This window comes from Pipistrellus hanaki (assembly GCF_964339955.1).
Source record: "Pipistrellus hanaki genome assembly, chromosome: 18".
Classification (NCBI taxonomy): domain Eukaryota; kingdom Metazoa; phylum Chordata; class Mammalia; order Chiroptera; family Vespertilionidae; genus Pipistrellus; species Pipistrellus hanaki.
The window spans coordinates 11,006,194-11,019,543 of record NC_140520.1 but is presented as its reverse complement, the minus strand read 5'-3'; the positions used below and the strand labels follow the sequence as shown (position 1 = coordinate 11,019,543).

Sequence of the window (13,350 nt, the reverse complement as noted above, 5' to 3'; positions counted from 1 at the left end):
CAGAGACAGCGGCCTTGTGCTCTGCATCATTGTTAGCCCACAGGGACTTTTATCCAGTCAGGGAGCGAACAATCCGGGCCTGACAAGCACAGCAGTGAGGTTGAGCCTTTGTCTGGTCCAAGCTTTTAGCTTTCTTTCTTTCTTTTAAATATATTTTATTGATTTTTTTACAGAGAGGAAGGGAGAGGGATAGAAAGTTAGAGACATTGATGAGAGAGAAACATCAATCAGCTGCCTCCTGCACACCTCCCACTGGGGATGTGCCCTTGACCGGAATCGAACCTGGGACCTTTCAGTCCGCAGGCCGACTCTCTATCCACTGAGCCAAACCGGTTTTGGCTCTTTTGAGCTTTCTATATGTCCCTTGTCCCAAAGAAGACTTCTTTTTACCTATTGCTGTAGAAAACCACCCACCCAGAGCCTAGTCATGGAGAGCAGCACTCCATGATTTTATTACGATTTCTCCCTGTTCTGTGGGCTGGGCTCAGCGGGGAGGGGGAGGGGGGGCCTTCAGTTGGCCTGGCCTGCGGTCCCTGTTTGCGTGCCGGCCTGGGGTGGCGGCCTGGGCTGGGCTTCTCTCCCTTCCCAGAGGGCCCCCCTGTGGGGAGCAGTTCCTGTCATGGCGGCTGGACTGCTCAGGGCTCCAAGAACACAAAGCAGGCGCTTCCCGGCCTTTTAGGGCTCAGCCCTGGAGCCGGCCCAGCACGACTTGCCCTGAATTCTCTTGTCAAAGCAAGTCCGAGCCCCAGCCTAGATTTAAGGAGAAAGACCTTGCAAGGTGGGGAGTCCTGGGAGGGCTGGTTCCTTGGGGTCCACGATGTAGCAGACCCCCACAGCCACCTTAAGCCCTCATTCTCAGAGTCTGTGTGTTCTTTTTTAAATATGTTTTTATTTATTTCAGTGAGAGGAAGGGAGAGGGAGAGGGAGAGAGAAACATCAGTGATGAGAGAGAATCAGCAGTTGGCTGACTCCTGCACGCCCCACTCTGGGGATCGAGCCTGCAACCCTGGCGTGTTCGCTGACCGAGAATTGAAACTGTGACCTCCCAGTTCATGGGTTGATGTTCAACCACTGAGCCACACTGTCTGGGCCGTGTCTGTGTGTTCTTACTTTGCATATAGTGCCAACAGATTTACTTATTGACCTCTCTACCTCGAAAAGTCCAGAAGTAGCATCTTCCAAGTGTGGGGAAGAGGGCTGTCAGGAGGGACATGAGCATCAATGAAAAGTGACGGCTGACTGTCCTCAGCAATGAAAGACTGAAACCACAGCAGCAGGGGGAGGGAGCCCTTGTCCCCGCCCTCTGGGCAGCCTGTCCGGTCACAGGGGCCCGCTCTGTGGGACATGCATGTGGCCAAAGCTCATCACATTGTATGTCCGCGAGCGCGTGTTCACTGGCATTCTGAGCATGCTCCGTTCCTTGAGACAGGAGTGTGTTGACACATTGGCATCGACCCTGGACCTTTTTCTCAAAGGTCTGGTTCCTGATCACAGACCCACCTGTGCTGTGGGCGAAGGGATTCCTGGCTTGCTTTTCAAGCTGTAGGCGTGCATGGTCGCGCGTGACCGTAGCTCGGTTGTGTTGGAAGGAAACTGGTACGGACTGAACGTGTCTCCCCCAGTCCCCCCAAAGTCCACAGGTGGACATCCAGAGGAGGAAGCCGGTCCTGGACCACGGATGGGCCGTCCTTGTTGGGAACTGGCAGAGAATGTGGCTGCTCTGTGCTCCTGACCCCGTGCTCTGTGGCAGGTGGAGCTGAGGGACGAGATGGGGTACTTAGCTGAGGAGGTTTCCAAGCAAAAGATGGGCTCGGCTTCTTCCTATTCCTTCTGGTAAAAATGCAAGGAGATTGTAAAAGCTGCAGTTTACACAGCAGAGATGAGTGTGAAGCATTGTGGATAGCACAGCGCTTGGATAATCCTATAGAACTTTACAAAGAGTGCCCACGATAATCCCATATCCACCCTGCATCGTCCATAATTATTATAATACTACCCCGTTTCCCCGAAAATAAGACAGTATCTTATATTAATTTTTTCTCCCAAAGTTGTCTAGGTCTTATTTTCAGGGGATGTCTTATTTTCGGGGAAACACGGTAGTAGCCCTGCGCATGAATCCATGCACCAGTAGGTCGCCACCACCCTCCTTTAGCTCTCTGCCCACTGCCCGCCCTCCTGTAGCTCCCCCTACTTCCCTCCCCCTCTCCCCCTCATAGCTTGCTGCCCTGCCCCCTCCTGTAGGTCTCTACCACCCACTTGAAGTTCACTGCCCCACACTCCTGCAGATCCGTGATCTGGTTGTTATGTGGTTGGTCGTTATGCTGGATAATTAGCATATTCCTCTCATTATTATAATACCAGTAAAATCTTCCCTGTGTTGTACATTACATCCCGTGACTATTCTGTGACTACCAATCTGTACTTCTCCATCCCCTCGCCTTTTTCACCCAGTCCCCCTCCCCTCTCCCCTCTGGCAACCGTCAGTCTGTTGTCTGTATCTGTGAGGGTGTTCCTGTTCTGTTGGTTCGTTTATACTTTTCTTTAGATTCCACATACAAGCGAAATCATATGGTATTTGTCTCAGCCTATCCAGATTGAAAATAATGATGATGATGGATGATGATGATGGGTGTCCTGAAGGCTGGCCAACGTTGATAAGGAGGTTATATGGGTGTGAACCAGGGATTGAGTCACCCATCAGCAGAAGCCAGGAATAAAGATGAGCTTATCCCAGTAGAAGATCAGTCAGTTGGTACCAAGGATGCAGGAAGGGTAGGATGAAGGAGGCTGCGAACAGGAATTATCAGGGGAAAAATGGAACCCCCCACCCCCTGCGCCCGTGGGCCCGAGGGCAGAGCATTGAACCAAAGAGGATTACTCTCAAGACTTAATATCGATATAATATCTATGTAAGAGTTAATGTCTAATAGCTGCTAGGCTTTGAACTTGCTCAGGACCCACCGCCCCTTTCTCCTGTCCACTTCCTCCCCTTGGGATGGGAGTGTCCGTCCTGTGCCTGATCCACCTGGGTGTTCTGGAAACATACAACTTGCCCGGCTTCCCCAGTTCACAGTTGGAGAGGAATTTTGGCTCCTATGAACTGTGATTCTGGGTCAAATGACATCCAGGACGGGGATCACTGGGCTGTGCCCCCTCCCCCACCACCCATGTTCAAAACCAGTATCCATGGTCTAGGCCGGTGGTCGGCAAACTCATTAGTCAACAGAGCCAAATATCAACAGTGCAACGATTGAAATTTCTTTTGAGAGCCAAATTTCTTAAACTTAAACTACATAGGTAGGCACATTGTTATTAACTGAATTAGGGTACTCCTAAGCTGGCCTTCGCTGAAAACTCAAGGGGCCCAAGAGCTGCATGTGGCTCGAGAGCCGAAGTTTGCTGACCACGGGTCTGGGAGGACCCAGCACCATGGGAGGTGAAGTTGGGGAGCGTTTTTATGTGGCCACGTTATGTACAGTCATGGATTCATAGACAGTCTCCTTTTCAGAAATGTGCGTTCTGTTCCACTGCTTTGCAGTGGAGATGCTTGCCAGTCCACACCCCAGTCCCTAAAAAATGCTGAAGAGCAACATGACTCAGCGCATGGAGGGGAGCCTGCAGGCCTTTGCCCGGATTGCGTTGCCGTGGGAGGATCTGGAAGGCGGGCAGGCAGAGCCGCCGCGTGTGCCCTGGCTAATGGAAGGCGCTGGATGCCGCGGCCCTTTTGCACAGCTGCCTGCTGGCAGCCGCCACAGCTCGGTCAGCTTCCCTCGCACCGGGTCTGCCCCCGGGCTTCCCCTTGCGGCCCAGGGGAGTCACCCCACAGAGCAAGGCCACGGAGGGGAAGGAAGGGCTGGCTGGTGTGGGAGGCCTTCCTGCAGGGCCACAGGCAGGCGGGGCAGTGGATCCCACGCCCCAAGTGGCGTGCTGTTCATTTTCTGGAGGACGCACGCTGCGGGCAGGGCCTGGTGTTCCGCACACTCACCCCCGGCGTGATGGGTGTGACGTCGGTTGTGTGTGTGTGTGTGTGTGTGTGTGTGTGTGTGTGTGTGAGATGCTGACACTCCAGAGGGCACAGGGGCAGGGGCCTGATCTCCCTCTCTCCAGCCTCCTCGCTGTGCACCCCTCTCGGAGGTTCGGGTGCGAGCAGGCCCCTGGAGCATCCTGGGAGGGGCTGGCGGGGCTTAGTTCCCATCTCAGTCTCCTCCCCGGAGAGCCCTGAGCAGGTGCTGGCCTTTGATGTTTATCTGGCTGGCTCGGCACAGGAATGCAAAGCGTCGGGGAGGCTGGACTTCCATCCCCGGGCAGGTGCAGGCCGGGTCAGGCTGTGCAGGGAGGTGGGCGTGCGGTGCGGTCTGTGCCCCGGCCTGGAAGTGGGGCTGCAATCGCCAGACCTGCTCGGTGTGTCCCCCAGTTCTGAGAGGTCTGCCCGCATCCGTCTGCCGTGGGAAAGGCGGCCCGGCGGCCGGCCAGCCGTGACGGACCGACTCCGAAGGAGGCTGTGTCATCAGTGCTGTCACCACACTCGGAACCGCCCACGGCGAGAGGATGTGGATGCAGCTCTGTGCGGTTCCGGCCCCGAGACCAGCAGAGCCAGGTGGTTGCACGTGGCCGTGGACGCACCCAGTGTGGGTTTGCTTGTTTGCTTGCAGTGTTTCCCAAAGTGTGGTACACGTCCACCCAGGGGTGCGGGAAGGGTTTGGTGGGGGTAGGCGTTGCACCGGAGTTTGGTGGGGATATGCACTGCACCGTGCTTAGCTGCGCCTAATTCTACGTTCTCATGAGTACGAGGGGTACTCGGCGTTATGAAATTATAGAAGGGGTACACATTTGTCAAAAGTTTGGGAAACACTGACTTAGAGGGCATTTTCCGGGGTTACACTTTATCAGCAGACACTTAGACAGGTGGCAGCACTTGGCACCGAGAGTGCCCAGATGCTTCCCAGATAGCACTGTGTGGGCCACGCTGATGAGCAGGCCCTGTTGCTCCTGCATCTCCTCTGTCAGTGTAGATGCTCCTGGCTTCAGTGGGGACACCTGCAGGGCTTGTCCACAGAGCCCACATTCAAAGCCCAGGCTGGGGACACTGTCCAGTTCGTGAGTGTTGATGCAAAGAACTTGGTCCCTGGAGTGTCCATGGAGCTGAGGAGCCCGCAGGCCGGGGTCCCCAGGAACCCGTGCGGCCAGCAGGAGGCACCAAGGGCCCGGACAGCAGGACAGGACCACCGGTCTGGGCCCCTCAGGACGATCGGCCTCACGCCTCAAGGTCTCAAGCAGACATGTGTGCACCTCCTGCTTTCTCGAGACAAAGTCCCAGGAAAAAAACCCAGCCCTCCTTCCGGCTCATCCTGCAGTCTAATCAGATCTGCCAATAAACACAGGCCGATCCCGGCTTTCCTCCTCCCCGCGCTCCGGTTCCAAGGTGGTCATTACTGGTTATCTGTGTGGGGCTGTGTTCCCACCTCCCCGCCTGCAGCTGGAGGCAAACGTCTTAATTAAAAGGCAGGAGTGCCAGGAGATACCGGCGCTCAGGTGCCCGGTTCCCAGCGCGGGCGCGGCGTTCGGGGGCTGATGATGCTCGCGTCTCGGGGTTCACAGGAGCCTTGCTGCACACCATCCTGGCGCTGCGTCAGGCAAGCGCTGTCTCCACGTCCAGGGCGAAGGCGGGCCTCACACCCAGGTGGAGTCTCGGTGACTCTTCTGGGGGGAAGCCAATCAGATAAAACCCAGGGCCCTGTCTGGCTCCCTCGGGTGGGAGTTTTCACAGAAAGCTGAGTCAGCTTTCCCCTGGGGTCCTGCCGCGTAGTTACCTCTTGGCAGTTCCTCTTCTCTGCTCTTGCCCTGTCCTCCCCAGGCCAAGCAGGTGATCGGTGACAGGTCGCGGGACCCGGGGGGTTGTAGCCGGCCTGGGGTAGATGGGTGGATGGAAGGAAGAGGAGGAATCTGCATCAACCCCAAGTCTACAGCAGCTTCTCCCGCGTGGGTGTCGCTCTGGACTGTGGAATAGGAGAGCCCAGCGATCCTCACCCAGGGCCATGAGGCCCGGGGACACTGCCCTCGGACCCGGGAACCTGAAGGCGTACCGTGCCCTTCCTCCCCTTAGCTCTGCGGCCAGTGGTAAGTGTCTAGACCTGTGGCCCGCAAACTGCTCCTTGTGAGCCACATGCGGCTCTTTGGCCCCTTGAGTGTGGCTCTTCCACAAAATACCACGGCCTGGGCGAGTCTGTTTTGAAGAAGTGGCGTTAGAAGAAGTTTACGTTTACAAAATGTGGCTCTCCAAAGGAATATCAGTCGTTGTCCTGTTGATATTTGGCTCTGTGGACGAATGAGTTTGCCGACCACTGGGCTAGACCGTGTTGAGGTCCTCCGTTTCCTCTTTCGAAAACTGGGGGAAATGGGAAAGTTCCGTGCGGCCGAATCAAATCCCAGTTACAACTCACTCCTTTCTCGGCTGTCGGCCAGCTGGGTTCCGGCTCATGTCACAGCCCGGGTGGGTGCACGCCCACAGGGCTTGGCTTCCTCTTGAGCCCCGGAGACAGAGGTGTGGAACCGGCGCTTCTGTGTGGTTGCCCCTGGGCGCGGGGGTTTGCCTGCTTCAGGAGAGGACCTGCTCATTCCACGAAGGTGCTTTGCATTCATCTTGCCCCCCCCCCCCCCACCTTTTTTTTCCTGCAGCATCCAGCGAGCAGCACTGGTGGTCCTGGAAAATTACTATAAAGATTTCACCATCTATAACCCCAACCTCCTAACAGCCTCCAAGTTCCGAGCAGCCAAGCACATGGCGGGGCTGAAAGTCTACAACGTGGATGGTACGTGTCTGGGACGGTGGCTCTCTGGGTGTCGGGGGGCCATTGGGGCAACTTCATGGCCCATCTGGTTCTACCTCCTCTTGGTGTGTGCCTCTGTGGTCCATTCTCATGTCAGAACAACCCTCTCTCTCTCTCTCTCTCTCTCTCTCTCTCTCTCTCTTCTCTCCCAAACATATTTTCAGAGGACTATTGCTTTATGGTCTACATCTGTGGGAAGTTCATTCATTTGGGGATTTTTATGATTGAAAACAATGGGGATGTGTGTGTTTCCTGTCTCCTGCTGGGAACATCTTCCATTAAATAAAGCTATTAGGAGAGGCCCGCTCTTCCAAATGTGGATAAAGTACCCAAAGCGAAGACTCAGCCCCCCAAACCCGTGAAGGCGGTATAACCTTCAGTAGCTCAGGCGTCTGGGGAGACACGGTGGGGCGTTCCTCGGCCCCGGCCAGAAGCTGGAGCTGAGCCGTGGCGGGAGGCCAGAGGCCGGGCCTGGCTGCCAGAGCTCCTTCGGGCTATCAGATGCTTCAGCGCAAGAAACAGGACCCGGTGTCACGTCTTGCTGGGCCGCCCGGGTCAGGGCGAGAGCTTTGCAAACCCTCCAAGAGGATCATGTTGTTAGCAAGTCAAGTGATTTATAGATGGTGTCAGCTTCGGTGGTGATGTAACATCCTCTGCCTCCTTAAGCTGTGCTTCGTTATTATGTTTGGCTAATGAGATGTGCACGCTCTCACGAATTGAGAAGGATTGGTCCCTTTCGCCTGTGACCTGACGACAGAGAAAATTCCCACTAGCAAAACTGAGTATTGACCACGTAGGTGAAACATAAGAAAACCCTCACCGGTTTGGCTCAGTGGACAGAGCGACCATCTGCAAACTAAAGGGTCCCAGGTTCGATTCCAGCCAGGGGCACATGCCCCGCATTTTGGGCTTGATCTTCCCCAGTAGGGGGCGTGCAGGAGGCAGCCAATCAATTGATATTTTTATCTCTCATCATTGATATTTTTTATTTCTTGATCTCTCCCTTCCTCTCTGAAATCAATAAAAAAAAATTTAAAAAAAGTATTCATCTTAGCAACTTTAAAAAAAAAAAAAAGGAAAGAAAGAAAGCGTGAGATCTGCCTTGTCTTCCTGACAAGTCGATCAGGTGATCAGAGGAGCGAGGCCAGGACTTCTGAGTCCGGAGGAGCACAAGGGCCGTGTCCCACGTCCTCAAGCATCATGGCTTCTCCGTGAAAGCTGTGCTGCCCTGAGAGCCCAGCGGGGCGTGCTCCTGTGTGTGGCCGGTGGCACTTGTCCCTGGACTGCACTTTCTCTCTGTCCTGTCCTCCCGTCCCTCTCCCCCTCCCTCGTTGTCCTGTTGCTGAACTGTGACATCACGGCCGCCCTCGCAGCCAGCGGGCCGTGCTGTACCAGATGGTAAGTAACATCCTCACCCCCGGTGTTATTGTTGGCCATCGCCGTAATCGCCGCGCATTCTTCATCTCCTTCCGAGTTCCTTTTCCCTCTGCCCCGAGCAGATTGGGGTTTCCTTCCCCCCGTGAGCATGGTGAAGAGAAGGGGGGACCGTTCCCCGCCTGGGGAGTCACACTGGGGATCTGTGTCTGGCTTCGCAGGCGATGGGAAGTCGGCCCCAACAGACGGTGGTACCAGTGCTCTGCTCCGTTTCTCAGCCCGGGGCATTAAAACTGCATTTCCTGCTGAAACCGGTGTGGCTCAGTGGATAGAGCGTTGACCTGCGGACTGAAAGGTCCCACGTTAAATTCCGGTCAAGGGCATGTACCTTGGTTGTGGGCACATCCCCAGTGGGGGGGGGGGCGCGCAAGAGGCAGCTGATCAATGATTCTCTCTCATCAGTGTTTCTAACTCTCTATCCCTCTCTCTTCCTCTCTGTAAAAAATCAATAAAATATATATATAAAAAAAAAAGAAGTTCTGAAAAAACAAAACAAAACAAAACAAAAAAAAACAGACAAACTTCATTTCCTCCCTCCATCTCCTCCCCAAAGGCCCCAGTAACAACGCTGCCGGCCAGTCCCGGGCCATGATCGCCGCCGCCGCCCGCCGCAGGGACTCGAGCCACAACGAGCTGTACTACGAGGAGGCGGAGCACGAGCGGCGGGTGAAGAAGCGGAGAGCGAGGTTCGGTGTCCCCCTGAGCGAGGTTTCACTCCGGGAACATGGCCGGCCTGAGCCTCGGGCGTGATCTTGCCGTGGTGTTTCTCAAACTCCTCGTGCATGAGCATGGGGGGGGGGGGCTCCTAGCACAGACCTCCGGGCCCCCCCACACAGGTCACCTACTGTTCAGCAGCTCTGGGGGAGGCCCCGAGAACTGGCATTTCTTACCAGTTCCCAGCTGATGCTGAGCTGCTGGCCCAGGGCCCAGACTCCGAGGGGCCCCATCCTGTGCCCCAGGCCCCGGCGGGTTCTCTAGACCTGATCCCATGCACGGAGAGGGACAGAGGTGGTCCCACCGTGTGTGCTGGGCCTCTTCCCTCCCTGGGACGGCTACGGGGGGGTGGGATCAACAGGATCAGCCCGGCTCTTAGTAAGCGGCTTCGCTCCACCAGCCCCGCTCAGAGGCCCAGGGGCCTTGGCATGCGTTTGCCTCTGCTGACCAGATAGAGCGAGAATCCCGAGCAAGGTGGCGGCGGGATTGAGAACAGAGGTCACCTCCAGGTCCCAGGCTCCTTCCTCCTCCTCCTCACCCACCACAGCTCCAGTTCTTCCCTCCTTCCCCCCCTCCCACCACGTAATCCTCCCTTCCTTCTTCCCCTACCTACTGTAGGAAGGTGACGGGATGTCCCGCTTTTGGCGGGACAGTCCCGATTTTTAACAATTTGTTCCTTGGCGTTTTAAAACAGTCCCGATTTTTGCTGAAATCGGTTAGGCTCAGTGGTAGAGGGTGGGTCTGCGGACTGAAAGGTCCCAGGTTCGATTCCGGTCAAGGGCATGTACATTGGTTTCAGGGACATCCCCAGTCGGGAGTGTGCAGGAGGCAGCTGGTCGATGTTTCTCTCTCATCGATGTTTCTAGCTCTCTATCTCTCTCCCTTCCTCTCTGTAAAAAATCAATAAAATATATGTTTTAAAAAAATAAAATAAAAATAAAACAGTCCTTTTAAAAATGCCACGGGACGAGGGACAAATTGTTAAAAACGGGACATCTGGTCACCTTAGCTCTGGAGTGACAGCTAAGGGCCTCGGGGGGAGTTGAGGGGAGCCGGGCGCGGCAGGTGGGCAGGAGTCCATCCAGGTCCGCAGGACTGCTCCCCAGCCCCGCCCTGACGCCGGGTCCCCTTGTTCCCAGGCTGGTGGTGGCGGTGGAGGAGGCCTTCATCCACATCCAGCGGCTGCAGGCCGAGGAGCAGCAGAAGGCCCCGGGGGAGGTGATGGACCCCAGGGAGGCCGCCCAGGCCATCTTCCCGTCCATGGCCCGGGCCCTGCAGAAGTACCTGCGCACCACGCGGCAGCAGCACTACCACAGCATGGAGAGCATCCTGCAGCACCTGGCCTTCTGCATCACCCACAGCATGACCCCGAAGGTGCGCCCGCCCCGGCCCGCACGCGGGTGTGACCGGGAGGGACCACATCAAAGGCTCCTTCGAGGCGCCAGCTGACAGGGATGCGGGATGCCCCCTGTTCCCTGGTCTGTGGGTGCAACTGGTTTCTAGATGTGCCTCTGAAGGCCTCTAGGGTCAAGCCGAGGAAAGACTTCCCTGCAGAGACTGCAGTCCAGGTCATAGTGAGGGGTCCTCGGTGGGTTCTCACCCAGCTCCTGCACCAACTGGAGCCAACCGCTTCCCGGCTCTGTGCCTCGGTTTCCTATTCTGCCAATGGGGATGATACCGATATCCCCTTCACTGGGTGGTTGTGAGAAATGAAGGAGTTCATCCGTGTGGCGCGCTCAGAGCAGTGCCCGCTGTATGGTGAGAACTCAGCGAATGGCTATTGTTGTCAGAGGCAGAAACGATGCCAGCCCTTCGTGAAGCGTCTCGGACGTGGTGGGGTTCATTGTACCGCATGGTCTTTGAGATCGTGATGGGAGCATGCTTTTAGGAAACCATCGTGGGGCTCCGAGAGGGAGGTGGCCAGGGGGACGAGATGGAGTAAGGGTTTGGCGGACGACCTCTCTCTCCCGACAGAAGTGGCTCAAGTCCCGGTCCCACCACTCACTGGTTGGTGACTTCGCCTACATTATTCTACACTTGTTTCCTCTTTTATACACCGGGGGTGGTAAGAGTCTCCCCCTGACAGGATTGTTGTGTGAGAATTACATTAGATATGGCAGCATGAAACGGAGTACGTGATCCTGGCCTAGGTCGCCCGTGGGATGCCGGTGTCGGCGGGAGGACCTGTGTTCCCACATTGTCCTGCACATACATGAACTGCCGCTGGTTACGTTCTCACTAACCAGTGGCAGCCTTCGGGAGAGCAGACATGTCCAGGGAAAGGAGCATAAGGTTTGCAGATTCTTGGACTCGCCCAGAGAGAGCAGTCAGCACAATCACACGTGTCCATGAATACACCTGCAGGTGATTTTTGCCAAGTAATCTGTACTAACTACAAACAAAACAACTTAAATGTAGAACAGCGCTTACGGAGTGTGGCACCTCTGACCCCAGTGGGATGTGGGAGGAGGCTCTTGGTTAGAATGTGAGGTTCCAGGGGGTGATGCAGAGCAGTGCAGGCGGCGTGTCTGCGCTGGCCGTGAGGCTGGGCCCCAGCAGAGGCAGGCCGTTCCTTTCCTGCAGGATTTTGTAGTTTCCCGCTTGCTTTCTTTTTCATTTCAAAAATGTCTGCTTTTCTGAATTAATAATAATAGTCTTTGTATAAAAGTCCAAACATTAAAGAATAGAATAATGTACGAAGTGAGGTTTCATTCCCCTCTCGAAAACAGTTCTTCCTGATAAGAGTGAGGTGTGTGTGTGTGTGTGTGTGTGTGTGTGTGTGTGTGTGTGTTTAAAGCAGAAATGGGGGCAGGGGACAAATGGTATCCTATACACATATAGTTTGGAAACTTGCTTTATTCCTTAAAGCTCTCTGGCTGTCTTTTGATGTCAGGACTTCCCAATCTCTGTCCTACACGTGGAACTCACACTAATAGTTGCACTGCCTTCCACGGAATCCCATGATTCGCTTAATTCAGTGGTCGGCAAACAGCGGCTCGAGAGCCACATGATACAGCTCAGCATTTTCCATCTGTCTTTGGCCCCTTGAATGTGGCTCTTCCACAAAATATCACGTGTGGACACGCACATACAGTGCGATTGAAACTTCGTGGCCCATGCACAAAAATTGGTTTTCGGTTCTCAAAAGAAATTTCAATCGTTGTACTGTTGATATTTGGCTCTGTTGACTAATGAGTTTGCAGACCGTTGGCTTAACTGATTGCCTGTTGGTACGCTCTCGCTCTCGGACGGAGCTCTTTGTGAGTCTGAGCCGGGGCGTGGCCCTTTCCTTCCTCGGTATGATCGGAACGCGGCCATGCCCCCTTATTACATAGCTCCCGTGGCTGCTTTCTCTCAGTGGCCGTGACAGAGTGAGCTTGCAAAGCCTAACATATTTACATTCCGAGAAGTTTGCCAGCCCCTGATCGTACAGTGGTGACGTGACTGTCTGCTTTGCGTGTGTTTCTGTGCACGCGTGCTGCTGTTCCAGAGGATGCGTTTCTCGCAGGGGAGCCGCTGGGTCACAGGCCATCCTCCCGAGGGGTGAGGCAGTGTTACATTCACCTCTGGGGCCCCCGGATTGGAGGGCACTGCTTCTTCCCTCGCACGCTCAGCAGCGTCGGTGTCACCATTCTTTTTACTCACTGCCCACCTAAGAGAAAGGAAAGTATTATTGTTTGAATTTATATTTTTTAAATTCTTAATGTGACAGGACATCTTTCCTAGGTGGATGTTCTGTGTATTCTCCTCTAAGGTATCTTACCAACTTTCTTTCTCTGATTGTTGGATTGCTTCTTTTCCGTGTGGTTCACAAGAGCTCTTGTCATAGGAGAAGTGTGTCTGTACCAGAGGCTCAGCTCTGCTTAGAACATGTGCTCGCAGAGCCGAGGTTGGGGCCTGAGGCAGCGTCCTTACCAGCGTCCAGACCAGAGCAATACCACCCAGCATTGTCCATCTGTCCCTTCAGCTCATCCTTCCTTGTAGCCGAGCCAGGGTGCTAATGGATGTGATGGGTGTGCTGTGGAGCCTTGGGTGTGTGCTGGGTGCAATGGAAAGCCACATTTAGAAACCAGTGCCTGCCCCCCAGGAGAGGGAAATCCCGTGTGGGCCCCAGACCCCAGGACAGAATGAATTGTCCGAAAGGGAAGCCAGTGGGATGCCCAGCAGTGACCCACGGCGTTCAAGGCATGCATGTCTGTCCTAGAGGTCCAGGCAGGGGTGCTTGGAGAAGACTTAAAGGGCCAGGGGCGGAGATTTAAAGACGACATTCAACAGACGGAGTGATACCGTGAAGGTGGGGGGACCCCAGAGAACCCAAGGAGCTGGTACCAAGAGGTGTGAGGGGAGGGGAGGCCTGGCCAGCCCTCAGACTTGC

General features: G+C 55.2%; 1 protein-coding gene across 1 annotated transcript in view; it reads left to right on the top strand.

Moving 5' to 3' along the window:
* Nucleotides 1-13,350, top strand: part of VANGL1 (VANGL planar cell polarity protein 1) — a 42,794-nt gene that overhangs the window by 26,464 nt on the left and 2,980 nt on the right. The window contains exons 5-7 of the mRNA XM_084866400.1: nt 6,676-6,809; nt 8,815-8,947; nt 10,115-10,349. Coding sequence (XP_084722526.1) covers nt 6,676-6,809; nt 8,815-8,947; nt 10,115-10,349 — 502 coding nt within the window. The remainder of the gene's footprint in view (nt 1-6,675; nt 6,810-8,814; nt 8,948-10,114; nt 10,350-13,350) is intronic.